The sequence below is a fragment of the Oryzias latipes genome, chromosome 6 (assembly GCF_053564925.1).
Source record: "Oryzias latipes strain Hd-rR chromosome 6, Olatipes_Hd-rR_3.1".
NCBI lineage: Eukaryota > Metazoa > Chordata > Actinopteri > Beloniformes > Adrianichthyidae > Oryzias > Oryzias latipes.
The window spans coordinates 31068180-31089108 of record NC_136242.1 but is presented as its reverse complement, the minus strand read 5'-3'; the positions used below and the strand labels follow the sequence as shown (position 1 = coordinate 31089108).

Genomic DNA, 20929 nt, shown 5'->3' with positions numbered 1-20929 from the left:
CCTTCAGTGAGAAGCTGAAGCATCAGTTTTTCCACCAGAACAAGAAACAGGATGTGATGAAAGGAAAAGATCTGAAGGTCTAACAGCTTCCTGTCTGACTGTATCTCATCCACACCATCTCAGGCTGACAGCAGCCGCTTTATTACAGATATTCAGGTACAGCGACTCTCATAAACGAACAAAGATATGATTTTTTTTTTTTTTGCATCAATTTATATTTGAACACCAAGAGTTAACTGTGAAATAATTCAGTGATTTCACTTAAGCTTCGTACGTGATTCTGTCCACTTTTTGGCCAATGTAAACAGCAGTTTTTCATCAATATTCTTTAATTTCTCACTCCGATCATTGTTTGATCTATTTTTAAAAGCGTTCCCAGTGATTTTTTAATTACGATTATGCCATTTTTAGCCAAAATGTCGTTTTCTAGGACATAGTTTCTGCAGAGCGGCAGGAGTTGATTAGAAATTCACCTGAGTTGTGGGCTGAATTGTTCGCATGAAGCAACCCCGCCCCCCCCCCCCCCCCCCCCCCCCGTTGCTGCACTGCAAAAACTGAATCTTAAGAAAGTAAATAAACCCTTGTTTTAACAACATTTATCCTTTTTTTTTGCAAGAAAAATACCAATTATGAAGAAATTTTTTCAGTAACAAAAAATCTTAGTTCAACACAGCATGTCTGAGTTACTCTAGAGTTAGCTCTTTCAGCTCACTCTGGCCCCGGATTCAATTGCATGTTTTCCCGGGGACTCTGGCTTCCTCCCACAGTCCAGAAACAGGCTTCATAGGTTGATTGATTTCTCTAAATTCTCCCCCAGGTGTGCATGTGTTAGTGTGGGTGACTGTGTGGCCCTGTGACTGGAAACCTGTCCAGGGTGCACCCCGCCTTCACCTAACAGCAGCCAGGTTAGACTCTGGCAGCCCTGGGACCCCGATAGGGACACAGCAGGTTAAGAAAATGGATAGATGGGTGTCTAAACTACTAGAATTTTTCTCCTAAAATAGGAATTCTTGGTAAGACTTTTTTTTTACCCAATTGGGAGATTTTTGTGCTTATATAAAGATTTTTTTGTTTTCGTTCTAAGAATTTTTGACTAATTTCTAAGGGGCCTGAGAGCTATTTTCTACTCCACAAATAAGCGTTTTTCAAACTGCATTTTTTTTCATCTGCTCCTGATTCACAACAATTTGAATAAAGAAATACTAAGAAAATGCAAGTTTAAGCTTAATTTTCTTAATATTTGTCCTCATCATTAGAAAAATGCCACAAGAACATGTTAAAAACATTACTTTCATAAGAGTGTTTTTAACATATTTTAATGGTGGCTCGTTGAAATTAATTCTTAAAAACATAATGAATATCTTTAGAAATATCAACACTGTGTATGCAGCATTTTCTGTCAGTGTCTGCAGCTGCTAATAAAAGAGAAGTCCACAGGAACCTCTGTCCAAACTGCACTGCAGCTGCAGTGAACAAAATTGGACCCCCCAGCTGTTAAACGCTGTCTTTCTCTTTTTCTGTAGACAGCTACACATACAAAGAGGTGCGCTCCTTCATAGAGAACAAGCTGCCAAACAAGAGTCGCACCAAGGAGTTCCTGCAGTACAACCGCAAGGCTCTGAGTCGCATTTACCCCAAGTCCCAGCGCGTGGAGTCCTCCAACTACGATCCTTACCCGATGTGGGCCGTCGGCTGCCACATGGTGGCCCTCAACTTCCAGACTGCAGGTTAAGGATTTTGTCAAACTTTGGGTCAAAATGAAAAAAACAAAAAGCAAATAAATGTGAGGAGATTCATAAAAAAAAGTGTTTTTATGTCCCGTAGCAGTCCTGTACACGAGGATCAGATTATTTTTGCATTTCTTCTTTCTTACTGCGTCTCTGAGCAAAAATTTATCCTCGCCACGATTTATAAAAACCTTCACCCAGTGAAAATGAATTTTTGACACAGTGCACGACACACCTATAAAAATGTATGACATCACAGAGGGAGAAATTATAAAAACAATAAAAATGAAATAAATGGAGCCAAAATTTCTGATGAGGCTCAAAAAAAATTGTGGCAAAGTGTGAAATTTGGCAATTTTCACATTATTCCACAGTATGGGAAAAGAAAAATTTTGTTTAAACGATCTACACAAAATTTCACACGTCAGGTTAAGTCCTACAACCACTACCAGGGTTTGTTGACCTTTGACCTTGGATACAAGTAAAAATATCTGAATGTTTAAATTAATCTTAAATAAAAAAGAAAGAAAATCACCTTTAGCACCAGCTACAAATTTATACTTCTAAGGATTTCCTGACTCCTGGAGCATCGTTGGGAAGCTACTTATTGTTGTAAATAAGGTTCGGCGTGGCGAGCTCGCTAAAGTGGCATTCCCTTGTTGCTCGCACATTATTTTTCCAGAATTTTGTGAAGGTTTAATACATGAATCATTGGCTCAAGCAGGACAAAAATACCTAGCATACGATATGAACACACCAGGAATGTGGGCGTGGTGAACAAAAAAAAAAATCAGTTGCCAAGGACATTTAAAAATGTACTTTTTCTGATTCTTCTAAAAATTACATACACCTGTTCGTCACCCCCAGGGGACCAAAAGATAAAATGGTTGCTATGGAGATAAAACCAAAAGAATGTTAAGAAAATAGGTTTTTGCCATACAATGCCGCTTGTTGCCTTAATCCTTTTTTGTCTTTTTAGAATATTAATTTTTTTCTATATTTATATCTTCCCAATACATAAATCACAGCTGTTATTATTTGTGGACTTTACTTTGCAGTGTTAGTATTTTAGCTGATTTTTTTGTTTTTTGTGGCTAAACAAAAGATGGAAACATGCAGGATTTGACAAAGCTTGTGTAATATGTCTTTAGGATTGTTTAAAATCAGAGAAAATTATCTGAATGTTTAAATGAATAGTTTTTAGAGGAAAAAGAAATCACACAGTCATAATACAGAGGGTTTATTGGTCTGTTTCTGTCGCAATGCTCAAACTAGAAAAACGTTATGTCCTAAATAAAGTTTGATTGGATTTGCTCATCCATTTAATATTTACTGAATTCACCAGTCAGGACCAATTACATGCAAACAAAACGGTTTTTGCTTTTCTACTCAGATAAATGCACCCAGCTGAACACAGCCCTCTTCAACCTGAACGGACGCACCGGATACGTGCTGCAGCCGGAGCTCATGCGCTCCGACACCTACGACCCCTATCAGGAGAAGAAGAAGGTCAAGTACCACATCAAACTCAAGGTATGCCCACTGCACAGACACACACAAACTAACCACAAAACTGTTGGTCTCAAAAAGGATTAAAATCTGTCGTTTGCTGCAGGTGATCGCAGCCAGACACCTCCCCAGACCTGGACGCAGCATCGCTAGCCCGTTTGTGGAGGTGGAGCTGTGTGGACACACAGAAGAGAAGTTTAAGACCATTGTTTACCGTAAGATTATGGAGAAAGACCGGAAATGCTCTCGGACTGAAGACGGATCTATAAAATGCTTGGTTTCTTGGTTGAAACTTTCCAAAACGTATTTCCTAATATATTTTTGCCTACATCTGTAAAAATATAATCTGTGAATAAAGGGTTTTTATACAATCTGCCTTTACAAATTAACATAAAGGAAGGGATTATACAAAGAAATAAACATTCTATGCCAGATTGTTTTTAATCAAAATTCTCGTCTGCAGATGACAACGGTCTGAACCCAGTTTGGAAAAGTCCGGCTGAGCCCGTGGAGTTCACCGTGTACGAGCCAGAACTCACCTTCCTGCGCTTCGTGGTGAACGAAGAAGACATGTTCTCAGACCCCAACTTCCTGGCTCAGGCCACATTTCCTGTCATAGGCCTACGTTCAGGTAGAACATGAGCAAGCGAGACTGTCTGTGCACACATCTGCACACACTTGTTCATCTGTAACATAAACAGACACAATGCCACAAGTGCTGTATTACTCTAAACGTTATTTTACACAAATGTTTGGTTCTCGTGTCACTGTTTTGATCTCAGTGGACATCACTTCTTATTAATCATTATTTATTCAATATTATTATACTGCCATTTTTAAAAATTGAAACGAAAAAACAAAACAAAACAAAATCCGTCAAATGGTATATATAATGATGACATTACACTGCAAAAACAGGCCTCGTAGAAATAAGTCAATAATTCTTAAAATTTCAAACATTTTCTCTAAATAATCCAAAGTAATCTGCCAGTGAGGTTAGAAAAATGGTCTAACCAAGAATTCTTCTTTTAAGGAAAGCAATTCTAGTCACTAAAATATGTTTTCTTAGAGATTATTTAGGAATTGTATAACTTTAATGATACGATTATTTTTCTTGCGAAATGGTAAATAAGGATAAAACAAGGATGTTTTTACCTTTTATTTTCATAGTCTTTGCTGTGTAATCAATTCTCAAATTTTAAAAGTCACCATCAAAAACAGTAACAGAAAGTTATGTCGTCTTGATTGAGAAAACACAAAGTTTAGGGGGAAAATGTTATAATTGTGTATTTGGGTTATTAATAAATGACTATGATTTTTTTTCTCATTGGAGTAGCCTTTTATTTGGTATTTGGGAATTTAAATTTAATAAAAACCCTTGGGGATTCCATCCCTACAGGCTGCTCTAATGTAAATCAGCAGTGTTGTTTTGCTTCTTAAACTAGACACAGGGGGCCAGGGGGGGAGGGGGGACTTCCAATCCAATTTTTTTTTTTTTTTTTTTTTTTTTTTTAACTTGTCCTGTCCAACAGCTAGGCAAACAGATGAGAGCTGAGGGCCTCTTGTGTTGGACATATTTTATTTTAACAAGAGGGGTTATTCATCTTCAGACAAACCAAAGGTATGTCTGAATAAACCCCTTTTGTAATTGAGGCCAAAATTTATTAATTTCAATCATGTTTGAAAATCTTTGGTGTTGGACCGGACGGAAAAGGAAAGAGGGGAAGAAGAGAGAGGGACGTTAGAGAGAGGGGGGGGTAGGAGGGTGATAATAGGAGGGGAAGGGGGGTAAGACCATGAAGCAGCATAGAGCAGACAGGTTTACTGGTTGTTTATCGTTACGGTACGGTTCAAATGTAGTACAAAAAGGGCGGGGCCTGTTCACACACACTCAAATATTATCAACACACCTGCTAGCCGCAAAAATGTCCACATGTCAACATGCACACAAAACAGATAGTGTTCACGAACGCATACCTATGCCTTTAAACCAACTAGTGTGAAATCTTTCATTCATTCAATCATGCAAACTATTAGTGCAAAGGTGAGCTAACACCTGTGCTCAGGTGAGTGTTTATGTTCTTCTAAAATGGATGGTGGAATGTGAAAAGAAGGAGGAGGAGCGCCCAGCCACCCCCACACCCATACCCCCGCCGCAGCAGCAGCCGGAATTCCCCCAACGCCACACGGGAACAGGCAGGGAACAACCGCCCCCCGGGCGACCAAGACCGCCACCCAGGCCAGGGCCAGCCGGACCGCCGCGAGGCCCCCAGAGCCAGAGAGCAGGGAGGCGCAGAGGGAAAGAGAGCGCCGCCCCAGCCCAGCCAGGAAAGCAGCCCCCCGCCGCGCCGGAAGAGCCCAACGCAGGGCCCCACCGGAGAGGGACGCCCACAGCCCCAGACGAGCACCCCACCACCACCCAGGAGTTCCGGGCATCCCCCCGCCCCGACCCCAGGTACGAGCCAGGACCCCCCAAGGGAGACCCGCTCCGCACTCCAGGCAGCCACCCACCCGGCCCACGGTTGGTCCAGGTAGGAGCAAGGCAGGGGCCCGCCGCCCCCGCCCAGGAGGGGGGAACCCCGGGGAAAAAAGGGCGGCCCACAGGGGATGTTATAAATATGGCCCGACCAGGCTCGGCCATGTTGGAAGTTTGGCGGGGCCCAGCGCCCAAGGGCAAGGACCAGGACCCACCCCCCAGGGACACGAACACCCCCGGCTCAGGTGTAATATGAACCCCCCCACCGTGCGGAGAGAGCACCGCCGGCCCCAGGGAGCCGGCACCCAAGGGACACGGCCGCCATCGCCAAGGGGCCCGCACCCCCCACCAGGGAAGGGGTAGGGGACAGATGGACCCAGGTCCCACCTTCCTTGTAAAATGTGTGTGCGTGTATGGGTGTTTGAGAGGGTGTTTGTGTGCATGTGTGTGTGTTTATGTTTGAATGTATATATTGAAGGGGGAGGGGTGTGTGTACTAAGGGGGGTGCAGTTAAAATTGGCGAGTAGGGCACTAAGGGGACATCTCCTGATTACTCACAGTGATGTCCCCTCACCCTCCACACCAAGGGGCCCTAAATGTCTAAGGTGCGGTTAAAATTGGCGGGTAGGGTGCCAGGAGGACATCTGCCGCTTGCTTGCAGTGATGTCCAAGCACCCCCCCTACTAAGGACCCTACATGTCTAAGGTGCAAATAAAACCGAAAGAGGGGGGGCCCACTCCATACGGCAACCATAGGAGGGGGGCCACTCCCAAGTAGCCCCCCCCCCAAGGCGCATCGCAGGCTAGACCCCCCACCCCCTCACCCTAATATGAGGTTATATAAGGAAGGGGGTAAGTTGGGGACAGCTGGTAGACTGTCCCCCGGTGGTCAAACAGCCGTCCCCCAGCCCACCCCCAGCTAAGGGGCCAGGGCCACCCAGCCCAGGGGCCCACCCCCGGAGGCGCCGACACCCCAGGCCCGGCACCACCCACCCCACACAGAGAGAGAGGAGCCAGAAAGCGTCGCCCCCCCCCCCCCCGGAGCAAGCCCAGGCCCCCACCCCCAGACGCCGGCCCTAGAAGAGCTCTGGTCAGGCCTCGACGGGACCGAGGAGGCCAACCGGCCGAGGCAACCACTGATTGCCTCAGCGGAGACCCCGACCCGCTAGCCCCCCCGACCCGTACTAATAATGGGCCCCCCCTCCCCCCCAGAACGCCCCCCCACAGGACAGGGCCGACAAGCCCCCCACCCCACCCCACCCCAGACCCCGCAGCCGAAGCGGGTGACACCCAGAGCGACCGGGGGCCCCGAGAGGGTTGTCCCGTCCCGCCCCAGAGCCAGGGAAGGGCCGATCCCAGCCCCAGGTGCAGATGGGCAGCCCATCCGGCGCCGCTGGGCCCCCCCCACCCGAGCAGGGCCCCCCGCCAACCCCCCCCAGCACAGGCAAAGGGACCACCCCCCCAAGCCAAGCCAGACCACCACCCCACCCCCCCACCACGCACCCCCACACCCAAGCCCAGAGGACCACGCAGCGCCCCAGCCCGCCCCACCCAGGCACCGGACCCGACCCCCCGACCAACGGAGCCCCCCACCGCCCCCGCCAGGCACCAGAAGCCCCGACCCCCACCCCAAACCACGGCAGAAGGGCAAGGAGCAGCGACGACCAAGCCCCCCACCCCCTAAGTCATGGAGTCAACCACAGGAGACCAGAGAGATTGAATTCTTTCAAAGTTACTTGAGCTTTGGGCTGACATTTTTTCCAAGCTGATATGATCAAACAGCAGATTTCTGTGTTGACTTATGTTTATATTTTTCTTGTTTTTCCAATTTATTAAAATAGTTTTTTTGGCAATACAAAGAGTTATGAAAATGATAGAAGCTAATCCTTCTTCTATATCGATGGCACTCATGTCACCAAGCACACAAAGTGACGGTGAGGCAGTGATTGAAACCTTAAGCCAGACTGATAAATCGGCACATACCTGCTGCCAGAGAGCCTGGACAGGAGTGCAGAACCACAGTGCGTGCATGTAGCTGTCGGGTAGATTATTATCAATCCAATTTTTGAATCAATATTAGTATCATCCTTGACAGAGATTAAGAAATCATCACTACAAGCTTCTTTAAGCATTGCAAACATTAAAAAAAGAACATTAAACACAATTATTTTACTAAATACATATTTTTGAACATTTCATTTGTAATGGCCTCCCACTGTCATGTTTTGCCACCCTTCCAAAGTCTTCTACCCTCCTCCTGCCCCCTCCATGTAAAATGTTTTAGCTCCGCCCCCTGCCAAAGCGTCAAGTAAATCTTGTTCTCACAGGTTACCGCTCTGTACCTCTGAAGAACGGCTTCAGCGAGAACTTGGAGCTGGCCTCTCTGTTGATCTACATCAGCGTAAACCAAGCTGGGGTGAGGCCTGTCGGCTGAAGCATCATCAGAGGTTTCTGTGTGATGAACGTGACCTCCTGACCGACATTTGTTTCACAGAGGGTCCAGGAGGACCTGTACTCCTCCTCCCGGCAGCTGAAGAGCGAGCAGGCGGAGAAAAGCGAGCCCTTCTTGTACGACACTCACAACAACATTTCTCGCTCCAGTCTGCCTCGAGAATTTAACCCGCTAGTGAGGGACGCCAGCGAGAGACATAAGTACGGCGTCCACGCTTTACTGTGAAAAACTGCTGCACAAAAAAGGCATCAAAATGTAGAAAAACTATTTAATAGAAAGGTTTTGATTTTAAGTAAAAGAAATCTCATTTTTGTCTCAGTAAAGTTTCTTTTTATTAATTAAATTCTCTAATGTTTTACTTTAGTTTCTTTCATCTCTTTTTCAGTATTTAAATTTAGTTCATAAAGTTTTAATTTTGTGTTGACAGCAAAAAAAAGTAAAACAAACTAGAATATTAGGTTTTTTTATGTCAAATTGACACAAAAAACACTTTTTTTCAGATGAAATTAGGAGTATGGTGACAAAGAAAGCCTTTAAAAAGTTATATTTCAGAGCTGATTTAGGACACGGGTCACAACCGACCCGCTAACAGCTAACAAAACAATTCCATTTACTATATGTGAACTTTTTCAATATTCTGACATTTTTGTTCAGTAAAATCTATATGATGTAAATAAGTTAAAAAAAATATATTCCTGTTATTTATGCTTTTTAAAAGTATAAAACTAATCCAGGGACACACTAAAACACATTTTCTTCATTTAAACATTTTAACACACACTTTTATAGTTATACATCATACATGTAAAATCTTTATTCACATTTTGTTATCATATTTTTCTATTAGTTAAATTTTCAAGTGATTTAAATTTTGATTTGTGTGGTGGACACATCCTAAATATATATTAAAAAATATACATATTCTTAGATAATTCAGTGAATATGAACGTTTATCCGTTTGTTTTTTCCCCCTGGTTAATCTGTGGCTCCCCTACTGGAGGTAAAAGTAATTACAAAATAGCCTTATTTCTGTTTTATGTCATTTTAATCTTCAGCTTCTACATTGAATAAAAACTGCATAACAAGTTACATTTTAAAATTTGATCATAGGATTTTGTTTTTAATTTATCAAAATGTAAACAATCTGTTTTTTATGTTCTATGTGTAAAAAGTAAATCACCCAAAAGTAGCTTTAAAAAGTCAACTTTTGTCTCCACTAAACGTAAGTGTTTAAAACATAAAATATGTATTCATTTACTATTTTAATGTGCTTGTATTTGACTGCAGAAAAGAGAAGAAGACAAACAGCAGTAAGTTCTATTCCTGAGGCGCTACCTGTCCACCTGTTTGAGACCAGAAGCCCACGGAGATCCCCGACCCGCAGTTTCATCTGTTTAAAGTTTCCATCATGCCATCAGTAGCAGCCTCAAGCTGCCAGAAAATATGTATTTATTTATAAAAATTAGGAGACCCACACACCTAAATATTTTCACGTCAATTGGATTTATTGGGGGGGGGGGGGGGGGGGGGGGCGCTTTGGTTAAATTTTCCTTACAGAATTGTTCTTCAGAATTGAAGCTTTACATTGTCTGCATCATGTTATATTTATTTTAATAGAAAAAAAACTGTATTTAAGTGAAAAAATACTTTGTGTGACGTTCCTAAAGCTGTTTTTGTGGATGTTTTAGGTACTTTTGCTGTACTTTTTAGTTGAAGGCAATGAATGAATGAAATAATGTCCCCAGTTCCTAAATGAGGGCAGATGATAACTGAAAATCTCAACATCTTCTGTTGTTTGATCACTGAATGAGTCAATAAAACGTGCTTGATTGAAATGTATCGTAGTTTTTGGTCTCTTTTGGCTAAATTACTACTTATTCAGTCAGTGGGTTACACCGGAAGCTTGTTGTTTCGTTCATTTTAAGTCTGTTTATTACATCTAACTGATGCTTTTTAATAATTCAAGACATTTAGAAAGATCATTATTTGTTTGATTGCTTAGCAATTCGTTTGATTGCTTAGCAATTCGTTTTAATGCTTAACAGTCAAACTAAATAAATTGACAGACATGAAAATAAAACTGTGCCAATCACAGCTTAAAGTCTTCCTCTCAGTCGACAAATATGTAACTTACAATAAAATAATTAATAATATGACATATTCCAAAATGAAGGTCCGGTTATATACATTTGTTTTCTGCAACTCATTTTCAAATAGCTAATAAAACGTTTTGTCACAAACTTTACATTTAATTGATTCAGTGCGTCATGTATTGTTGGTATAGGCACAAATATGTCTATTTATGATTAAGTTAAATTAAAATGGCATCATTTGTATGTGGATGTGTATAGATGGAGATGTATCTTCTATTAAATACATTTTTTATTTTCCAATCATTATCCAACATTTGATATATTTATGTGTAGATATATACTTCTTTTGTTTGTCTTCCTTAGTAGTTTTTGTTTTGATTGCTTAAAATAACCCAAATCCAACAAGAAGACTTATGACAGGAGCCACAATGATGTGAAGAGGCCACAGCCTTTCAGAAGTCAAGCAAGCACCAGCCTCCACAGCCAGGGGGCGCTGTGGGCATGAATGTGAGGACCCACCTTGTGGGGTTAAACTGTTGTTTCTGGTCAGCACCAGAATTTGCTATAATGCTGCAGTGTTCAGGTCCAAATACAGCATCAGTCAGTGGTTTGACCCTCTAAAGACATTGCCAGGGTTCGAGTCCGGCTGTGCAAAGTGAATGGAAGCCAGTGAAATGCCTTTAAAAGGACTGCCGTATATGCGTGTGTGTGTGTGTGTGTGTGTGTGTGTGTGGCTGTGTCAACAGTTAATGAGTCACCCAGGTGAGTGGCCTCTGAAGCCACATGGGAGGGGCCAGGGGTGAGATAGAAGTAGTAAAAGGGCGAGCAAGGGAGATATGGAGAAGTTGATGAGTGTTGGGGGGGGGGGGCAGGAACACAAAACATCCCCATTGCACACCTGTCACTGCAGGTGGAAGGACCTGCGGGTGGAGTTTCACTGGACAGCTTTTTGTTTTGAAAGTTTGCCTTTTTCTACGTTTTTAAAAACTAAAATTAAGATTTGATTATTTATCATTTGTCATCTGTTGATGTTAGGAGTTCGGTCTGGAAGTACGGACCGAAGGATTCCAGACTTTTACCTGAGAGACAAACCCGACCTTTGACATTCTTGGTGGTGCTTTTTTTTTTTCATCATCATTTTTTCATTCCTTACGTTGATCCTTTCATCATGGCGGACTTTCCATCAAAAGTGACAACAGAGACCAGCACCCAAAACTACCAGAACTCCCAACAAGGTGTGTCTGCCACCATCACTACCATGGTGGACTTCTCCTTTATCCGAAGCATGCAAGGTGTCCTCATGATGGTTGAAATAGTACGTACCTCCTAACACACACACACACACACACACACACACACACACACACACACACGCACACACACCCACACACACACACTAGTAAAGCAAGGATGCATTTTTGTACTTCTGGCATATTGTGCTTCAACCGGCTCACACTTAGAATTCAAGATTTTTCTGGACTAAAATAGGCAGACTGTTGCATAAATGAGGGGATTGTGTATTTCTGGAGGACTGAAACACATCTGGTGCATCGATTGCAGCATGATGTGGATCTAAAACTAACTAATTAGACCTCCATTGTGAAAGAAATTAAAATGTTTCTTGACATTTGGTATTTTTACCTTCTTTTAGTGTTTTTTTTCATTTCTAAACCTAAATTTCCCAATCAGCAAACAACCATTTAAGACTTTTTTGTACATATTTAACACATTTTCATCTCATCTGTTAGTCAGTTTATGGTATCTGACATCAATCAGTCCCAGAACTGCTAACTGTGGCTCATAACCAAAACTAGATTACGCCCCTTAAAAAGTTTTATATCTTTATTGTATTTACATTTATTATTGTCAGTTTTCAGGGAAAAATGAAATCATGTTCACATTTAGTTATGAGGTCAGTGTGACTAATGTGATGATGGAATAAGAAAACCAGTTATATATTGTCTCTCTGCCCCCTTTCCTTAAGACTCGATTCTACTGTAACTATTTCTATTTTAGAGTCACTCCATTAAATGTAAAAATAAATAAACCACCACATTTTGTCAAACTAACCTTTTTAACTGAGGCGATTTTTTGAAAATATAAGCATTTTGAATAAATCTATATTAAATTGTCTTTTGATTAGGCAAAAATGGGAGTTATAAATCAATTTAATTGGTTGGTTGATTTCAGTTCCTCTCACTTTTATGTAGTTTTTCAGTTGTGATAACTGTTTAAACACTAGAAATATACAAATTGATATCGTCTTTTATCCATCTCACAGAATCCAACATCAGGCATCCGATGGGTTTCGTTCCTGCAATAAACTGGATTGAAACCAGATTGTATCCATATGAAAAAACTAAGCAGGATTCCTTTTTGGGGACAATTTAATTTAGATTAGAGGTATGGGCTCATTCCGGTTACTCCATGAAAAAAATGCTCGTCTGGATTATAAATGGAAAATATATGGCGTGTGTGTAGATTAGGTTATTATGAACCAAATACAAAAGCTTGACCTAACCCGTTAACTTGACTGACTCTTTATTTATTATTATTCTCCACCGTGTAGTTATAATACATGAGAATCATTTAGGCTTAAGGTAAATATTATTCCAGGTTTTAAAGGTTGGTTTGGAGGCACATAGATCACCGATTAACATTATAAACACAACTTTTTGTTAAAGTGCAAATAGAAAACATACATTTTTACCCAAAAGATTCAAACATGTTACAGCATAATGCGGGGGAAAGGATGTGTAAACATGAAATCTCCTCAAGTTGATTTAAAAAAAAAACTTTAACCCAAGATGAAGTTTTTTAATCTAACTCACTGACATTTGCTTTCATTCTTTTTTCTGCATCTCATGCAGATTTCATTCTTCACAGTCAGAACTAGACGTTAGTGCGAATGAAAAACTGTCTTGTATCCATTAAAAGGGGATTAAAAACTAGAACCGTCGATCATTTTTCCTGTTTCTACCAAACATGTTATGATTATGAAACCCTCAGGGTCATGGAAAAGACGGATGTGAGATTGTCCCATAGCTGTGAGAGGAGGTCATCAGGATAAGCTCTGACCTGATTTTGCTGGTTCCTCTATTTGATCAAGCCAGGAGGGGTTGACTAAGCTGAACCTGGAGGAACAGAAGCCGTCTGTTAATCATTCCTCTTTGCGTCACCTGACTGCCTGTCACATTCTGGACTGTACCAAGTTTTAGTTGTAACTTTAATTCAGTTAGGGGGCTGTGCGAGTTAAAAGTGGGCTTTCACCTCTTCACTTCTTTCTTCTTAAGAGCATCCAAAGGTTAATGACACGTGAACATTGCCTCACAGCAGTAAAACAGCTGACAGGTTTAGGGGAACGCCGTAAAATCACTGCGGGTCAAATTCAGTCCTACCTAGGTTGGCGTTTTTAAAATCTGGATCTTGATTTGTTTATTTTTTGAACATAAAAATTGTCTGGGTAACAGTAGCTGAGTTTATTCTTAGGCTGTCATTATATTGTTTCGGTGCACAAAAACTAAAATTAGAAGAAATAAAATAAAAATGAAGAAAACGTTTCACAGAACAACTAAAACCTTAAGTACCATAAACGCTTCACTGGAGACGACAAAAGAGAGCAACAAGCAAAGATCTGATGAGAACTTTAAACCTATATAATTGAGAAAGAGCTAAGAACGTCACTTTGGCGTGACCGTGCAAGAGTGCTGACGCTTCAGGTATAGAACTTTCCAGTAACTTTTTTAACAGGAAGACTTTTTTAATATCTTGTTAAGTCATTTGATCTCAAAATAGTCCCACTCTGATCACCTTCTGATCTATTTTTAAAGCGTTACCATTCGTCTTTCATTTCTAATGATGCCGTTTTTGGCCAAAATAAAAAACGTGCCGTTTTCTAGGACATAGTTTCTGCAGAGCGGCAGGAGTTCATCAGAAATTAGCCTTCAAGTTGTGGGCGGGACTGTCAGTAGTTCCCGTCACCCCTCTGTTAACATCCTCCCCCACTAGCTTACAGCCCCTCACACCCCCAACCTAACATTACCATGTACAATTATCCAGTTGTACAGTTTGAAGACAGATGTCAGCTGAGACGAGAAAAAAAACATGAATCTCTGTCTGTAAATGGATACATCAGAATGGAGCAGAGCAAGGAGTTTGTGGCCCCGCCCAGCACATTTTCTTTGCTAAAATAGGTTTTTTTCAAACTGCATTTATTTACCTGCTCCTGATTTACAACGATCTGAATAAAAAAAAACTCAAATGCAAAGTCAGCTTACTTTTCTTAAAATGTGTGTCCTCCATCATGGGAAAAATGCCACAAGAAGATGTTAAAAGTGAGACTTTAAGCAAAATTTCTAAAGAAAGAAGTAGTATTCTTTTTTTTCCAAAAAAAAGATCTGTTTGATTTGGGGAAAACTGGAAAGTTTTATTTGAATCACAACAGTTCAAATGCATTTAAAAACAGCAGGAGAGAAGTTTGAAAGTAAACATGCATGTCCATGTAATTTCTACAACGAAATTATTATTAAAAGGTGTTTTTTATGCGATTATGTTCTAGAAATGTTTAAAAATACCTATTTTAAGGAAATAAAACTCTTTTCTAGAGCAATAGATGAACAGAACAGAACAGAGGTTTGTTGTCATATGCACAGCTTTTACACTGACATAGGAAATATCGCTCCAGTACAACCCGAACAAGATCAGACATACAACAGAAATACACACATACAGTTCAAGGTTGGCCGAGGCGCAGCCATGGTGGGGGCACCTTGGTTAGCATGGGTGAAGATGGTTTCCAATATGGAGGGGGGTGAGTAGTGGGAATGGCATGAGCAGCAGTGTCATCCTTTGCACAAAGCTGCAGATTTACACTCTGTAGAAGCAAATGTGTTTTGGTAGAGCCAAGGGCAGCAGCCCTCAGCCCATGACGGGAGTCTGAAATTCTTCTGGGCGCCAGCAGTTGTTTGTTCTACTGGTTGAGTCCTTGACTGGTCTTGCAGGTATTGATCCAAAAAGTGGGCCTTTTGGACCAGTCCTCCCTCAATTTGGGCAGAAACGCGCTCCAAGTTGGCATCCATCTTCCGCACAACTTTTTTTCCGTCTAACCCTTGTGCTATCCTGGTCACTTTGACATTGGGAGTTGGGTCATCTAGACCCACTAGACAGTGCGCTGAACCTTTTTTCTTCAATGATTTGTGATCTTCACTGGTGTCCATGGATTACATGAAATCTTTCCACCTTTATCCACCTTTGTCATGGTAGGGAGAACACGTCAATGCAAGGGTGGGGTCATGTAAGATAGCACAAGGGTTACATGGGCAAGACAAGCACAGTGAGTAAGTCTCTACTCCCCGAAGGATTTTCCCACGGAGCTCGGACAGCTCGCCTCTCTCCGTCTTCCTTTTCCAGACCGCCAGATAAATCAGAAATCCTCCGATCCCAATTAGGAGGAATCCAATTATCAGAAAATCTGAATAGATCTTTGACATCTTCCATAGGCGGCTGAGCCAGGCACACCAGCCTCCATTTTCCCCACGGTTTGTTGGTGTATCCAGCCGCATGGGTTCCCTCTGGGCAGGAGGGGTCCACTTTCCTGTTCCTTGGTGTGGAGAAAACCTTTTCGGTCGAATTCATAGACCAGCTGATCAGATCCATATTCACAGTCAAAAAAGCAGAAGGATAACAAAATGCAGTTCTGGAGCAGACAGGACAAAAGGCGTTGGGAATGGGCTGACACAGGAAGAGCGGGAGGAAAAAGCGTCTGTCCTCGGCGAGAGTCAAGCAGGAAAAAAAGCTTATTTTAAGACACAACAATTTCAATTACCAGAACAATATACCTAAAAATGAGTGCTGATTACTAATTTCAATATTCAAATTTGTCTTAAAAGGGCAGAACTTCTGAATTTATTTTTTAAATATTACTAGGACATATTCTACTAGTTCTATTGGCTGACTTTTTTCACTTATAATAAGGGAAAACAACTTGTTTTCTATATTTTTTAACTTGAGAAAGACATTTTTAACTAATTTGTTCTATTTTTTTTTAGTTTCTTCTTTTTCCAGTGTCTCTTGCTACAGTCCTCCTCTTCTTTCTGACACAGCAACAGCTCTTTGCAGCTTTTTACTTTTCTTTCCATTTGCCAGTTTGGCCTTTTTGTTCTCCACTCTCCTGTTTCAATAATGTACCTCCTTATGATATATTTATAAATGACTTTTCCTGCACGGTTGCATCCTTTAGTTAAAGGAAAACTCTAAAGAAAAGGTAGAGTTGAATAAATAATTCTTTAAACTTGACCCACTTTTTTTTAATGTCAAGCAAAAATAATTGCATTTACAAAAGTTCGTCCTTTAAATGTTGAGGTTGTTGTAATCTCTTTAGCAGTCAGGTGTGTTGCAGAGGTCATGGTTGGATGAGAGAGCCTGGTGTGCAGGTGTTTGTCAGGTGTCTATATCAGATGTGTAAAACGTGAAACAAGATCCCTGCATGCATAATGGACCGCCTCCTTATGTCTGCCCCTCAGAGGGCAGATGCTGAGACTCAACTGAGGGGCTTTTCTGTTCAGAGGGAAGCTTGAGGCTTCAAATGTAAAGCAAACAGAACTCTGGGAGTTGAAGGTTGATGTGGGGAAGGCGGATTATTTTATATATTTGCACAAACGTTCGGTGAAATAACATAAAAACAACTATTTTTAAAGCTGGATGTTTTCTGGTGTCTTAAATGCTGCATTAAAACAATTATAATAGATAACTAAATGCTTTCCTTTTTTTTCTTGGTCAGAAAAAACAATTTCCCGCTGAAAAGAAAATAAATAAATAGTGATATTCCTCAGCAAAACAATATGACTGCTGTGTACATTTCTCACTCTTCCCTCCAAAAAGTGGGGCTCAGATCAAGCAAACATTGACTTAAAAGCATGTTTGTGAAAAAAAACGACAACTATGTGCTGCAAACACTCCAGTGGAGCTTTAATATTCCTTTGTTTTCATCTTAAAATCCTGTTCAGTCTTGGTCTTACCCCTGTCGTCGATAGCATGCACCTGGTTGCAGTTCACTAAATGGCCACTGGGGTCGTTAATGGGTTTTCCAAAAATCAAACCTTTAGATAAAAAATCTTGGTTTTGAAACAGCAAAGGAGCAAAACCTAATCATTGTGTAACAGTAAATAAACCTTTAGCGCATTATAACATATTTCTGTCTTTTATGCTGTTGTTTCGGGTGTGATACTGCCATCTAGAGGAGAAAAACTTAACTTTAACTTAAGTTTTCTTGTTTAAATTCAAAATGATAAACCTAAATATCATATGCATTCTACCTGCCAAATTTCTGTCTTCAGGCTGGAGAGTCGTAATCTTTTTCTTTTTTAATTTTAGACTAACTAATTCTACAAATGTTTGCATTAAATTTTTGGCCCTAAAACGTATTAAAAGAGCTCTGTGAAAAGGTGTGAAACATGTAACGCCTAAATCCAAACATAGATGATTAAACATCTTTTCTAAATGATATTTTCAATTTAATCAAATTGTTTTACTTTTTTCCCCCATAAAAATGAAAAGAAATTTACAGTGACGCCATCAGATGTGGACGTTTGTCTGGAAAAATCACTGAAACTGATCACTGAGCATTTTCAGATGTGATTGTCAAAGGTAAAAGAGATTAGTTTCTTGAATGAGATGATCAAACATCTTCACATATTTGTTGAAATGATGGTGTTTTCATTTCACCTTCTGTTAGCTGTCATGTTCTGTTGGTCTGACCTCCTCAGGTTGTCGGGTTCCTCCAGTGGATGCTGATCGCCTGCGTGAACCACACGGCCAACCCTGCATACGGATGGGTGTTGTTTGTAGCCATCACTCTATGGATCCTCACCACCATCCTCTTCATCCTCATCCTCTTCAGCCTCCAGCAAAGAATGGCATTTGTTCCCTGGCCAATGACAGTAAGGATGGATGAGAGGGGAAGCAGAAAACAAACAAACAAAAAAAAAACAGACTAATTGCTTTGAAATGCAGAAAAAACTTTCATAAATAGAGATTAGTAATTTAATTCAGTCATAAATCAACACAATAGAACTGACTTAAATAGAACAATCTATAATGACTAGAAAGGCATAGATTGAAGCATGAAATTCAATATCAAATTATCAAATTTCCTCATGAAGGAAAATGGAAAGGTATTCATATCTCATTACCTCAAATTGATTTTCTCATGTAAATGTGAGCAAATGAAACAAAGCACAAATATAATCTCCTATCTTCTGCTTCCATTGAATAATAAAAATTATGTGAAAATTTAGACAAAATTGAGTAGTTAAAGCAGAAAATGTGTCAAATTAAGAGTGCAACTTCAAAAGAGCTGAAAAGGAAATTGAAAAATTTGGAGAAAAGAATCAAAAACTCCAATTTTTTTTTCTTACATGACGTTTAAAAAAACATATTTTTGCAGGTGATGGTGTACAACGGCGTGGCCACAGTCCTCTTTCTGACTGCTTTCATAGCCAACGCAGCAACTGTGTCATACTTCAAAGGATCATATTCCTTTGGACCCTTAGGAGCTGCAGCGGTAAGTCACTCAAACAGATATATAAATTGGTATGAAGTGAGAAACGAATAAAAAAACCTGGCAAAAACAAACCTAGTGAGATGTTCACGAATTGCCTCCACAAAAATCTGCCCCGGGTGTGTTGTTGGTGGCCTGTTTGCTTACAAGGTTGTGGCCGGCTCAACCAAAGTCCTGTAGATCTGCGGCAGACAGGAAAAAGGGGTGCAAGGCTGCCGGGAATTGATCACAGCTGATCAAACGAGACACTGAAAAGAGTCAAACATGGAGGCTTGTTGAGGTGGATCTCAGCTTACTTTTACACTCCACCATCAACACACGTTTCCTAAAAACTAGAAAAGTGACGACCGGGATTAGAACCATGAACACGTGTGTGAGGTTCTGCCTGGAAAAGGCTGCATGACCACTGCGCTTTACGGGCTTTCCGACTGGATAAAGTCCAGCCTGAATTACAGCCTTGCAGCCTGAAGCAACAACTCCACAGATGAAGCTGCTGTTGTCGCAGACTCTAATCGTTTTATTGCCTCTGGAGCTGAAACTTTTCACATACTGCTGAGTAATGCGTTGATATTTGTCAAATCTGTTGAATGGACTAAACCAACAGGAGTTTTATATTTAGCTAAGGATAACAGCTGCTATAAAATGTTTGAAAGCGCTTTATTTCAATGAGGAGAGGCGTTAGGAATGCTAGTAAACATTGATTTGTTTCACAGAAAAATGTGAATGACTTAAGTCCGTAATGATCACCTCTAGTGTGCTTAGGGTGAACTCAGACTACAGATGTTTAACTCCTTGAATTTATTTTCAGCTTTGAAAAAGTAAAATAATGTTTTTAAGTGAGTTTGTTCATGTCTGTCATTGCAACTGAGCCACATCTTTGTGTTCCTCTTTGTGGCTCTAAAAGTCTTTCCCTTGTGTGTCTCAGTTTTTTGGCGCCGTAATGACCCTGCTGTACGGGGCCAGTGCTTTCTTCTCCTACCTGGACTGGAGGGGCAATGCTGCTGACTCCACCGTCCCGACCTAAGACTGTCAAAGTCACCTGCTGTTCCTGGAAAAAAAAAAAAAAGAGAGAGAGTTTATATGAAACCAGCAACTGCACAATAAAAACTGGTTATGCAATCAAACCTGATCTCAGCTGAAGTCCTCCTCTAACGAGCAGGAGTCTGTTCCAGATGCAGTACTTCCTGTTTGTTTTAATTTGTTAGATGTCATCCTAACAAATGTCCGACCTTTAAAATGACACTAAAAATTTACTATTTGTGTTTTCTCCAACCCCTGCTGCAGCAGAGCTACTGTCCTCCTTGCTTCTGTTCACCTAGATCAGGTGTTTCCAGACAATCAGAATCTGGACTCACCTGATCAAGAGGATCAGCAGTGACTGAGGTAGAGTCAGCTGGAACGTGCAGCAGCATGGACTCCTGCATGGAGCCCTGCATGGACCCCTGCATGGACTCCTGCATGGACTCCTGCATGGACCCCTGCATGGACTCCTGCATGGACTCCTGCATGGACTCCTGCATGGACTCCTGCATGGAGTCTTTGTGTTGGGACTCGTCTTTGGTTTCCTTTTTAGTCTGTAGTCTTAAATGAGGAACAAAACAAAACCTCATTTGACATTAAAACATATTTTATGTTCTGGTTTTTGTGCAACATAAAAGTTATTGTTAGACAGATTTAGAACAGAAGCATTTTCTTGGTTTCCTCTCTTTGAAAAACAAATGTGTATGTGGGTTTTTAATTTTTATTTAAAGGCACTGAAGAATGAAGGAACAAATTAAAATTTGGGTGAATTTTAAAAACATTACTTGTTTTCTGAGTAAAGACATTAAAGAAAACCTAACGGGTTACTAGAATATATCTGAAAATTAGTCTGACATTATTCTGTGGCATGAGTCTTGGTAAAATTTTAAAAAAGATTTTTATTTTTGAGATATTTTGTTTTTGTATGTTTTGTTTGGGGTTTACAGAGCACTTTTTCAATAAAGAGAAAATTGTTGGACGCTGTTGTTTTGGTCTTTTTACTTGATCATAAATAGAAAGTAAAAATATATAAAGGATATTTCCAAACAAAGTCAAAAATAAAATCAGTGGTTTACCTAAACTGCATGTTTACAGG

At 40.8% G+C, this 20929-nt stretch overlaps 2 protein-coding genes and 1 long non-coding RNA gene across 4 annotated transcripts in view; 2 read left to right on the top strand and 1 right to left on the bottom strand.

Annotated features, from left to right (window-relative positions):
• Positions 1 to 9998, top strand: part of plcg2 (phospholipase C, gamma 2) — a 42184-nt gene extending 32186 nt beyond the window's left edge. For both annotated transcript variants that reach the window (XM_023956050.2, XM_023956051.2), the window contains exons 27-33: positions 1524 to 1727; positions 3121 to 3260; positions 3343 to 3451; positions 3700 to 3867; positions 8039 to 8127; positions 8206 to 8363; positions 9451 to 9998. In XM_023956050.2, coding sequence (XP_023811818.1) covers positions 1524 to 1727; positions 3121 to 3260; positions 3343 to 3451; positions 3700 to 3867; positions 8039 to 8127; positions 8206 to 8363; positions 9451 to 9490 — 908 coding nt within the window. In that variant the 3' untranslated portion in view covers positions 9491 to 9998. The remainder of the gene's footprint in view (positions 1 to 1523; positions 1728 to 3120; positions 3261 to 3342; positions 3452 to 3699; positions 3868 to 8038; positions 8128 to 8205; positions 8364 to 9450) is intronic.
• LOC144992491 (uncharacterized) lies at positions 1635 to 14667 on the bottom strand. The gene is made up of 5 exons (XR_013656479.1): positions 14534 to 14667; positions 13335 to 13390; positions 3776 to 3922; positions 3294 to 3408; positions 1635 to 1745 (listed from the first exon to the last, which is right to left on the bottom strand). It is a non-coding gene; the product is annotated as an uncharacterized LOC144992491 (long non-coding RNA).
• pllp (plasmolipin) lies at positions 11093 to 20812 on the top strand. Its single transcript, XM_004070174.4, has 4 exons — positions 11093 to 11571; positions 18020 to 18193; positions 18700 to 18816; positions 19739 to 20812. The coding sequence occupies exons 1-4, from the start codon at positions 11425 to 11427 to the stop codon at positions 19835 to 19837; spliced, it is 537 nt and encodes a 178-aa protein (XP_004070222.1). The 5' UTR covers positions 11093 to 11424; the 3' UTR covers positions 19838 to 20812.
• Positions 20813 to 20929: the final 117 nt, after the last annotated feature.

Bases quoted from the DNA above. Each gene is read 5' to 3' on its own strand.
- pllp (XM_004070174.4), top strand. From the start codon at position 11,425: ATGGCGGACTTTCCATCAAAAGTGACAACAGAGACCAGCACCCAAAAC. The intron at 11,572-18,019 runs GTACGTACCTCC...TGACCTCCTCAG, and splicing joins TCCTCATGATGGTTGAAATA to GTTGTCGGGTTCCTCCAGTG. The intron at 18,817-19,738 runs GTAAGTCACTCA...TGTGTGTCTCAG, and splicing joins GACCCTTAGGAGCTGCAGCG to TTTTTTGGCGCCGTAATGAC.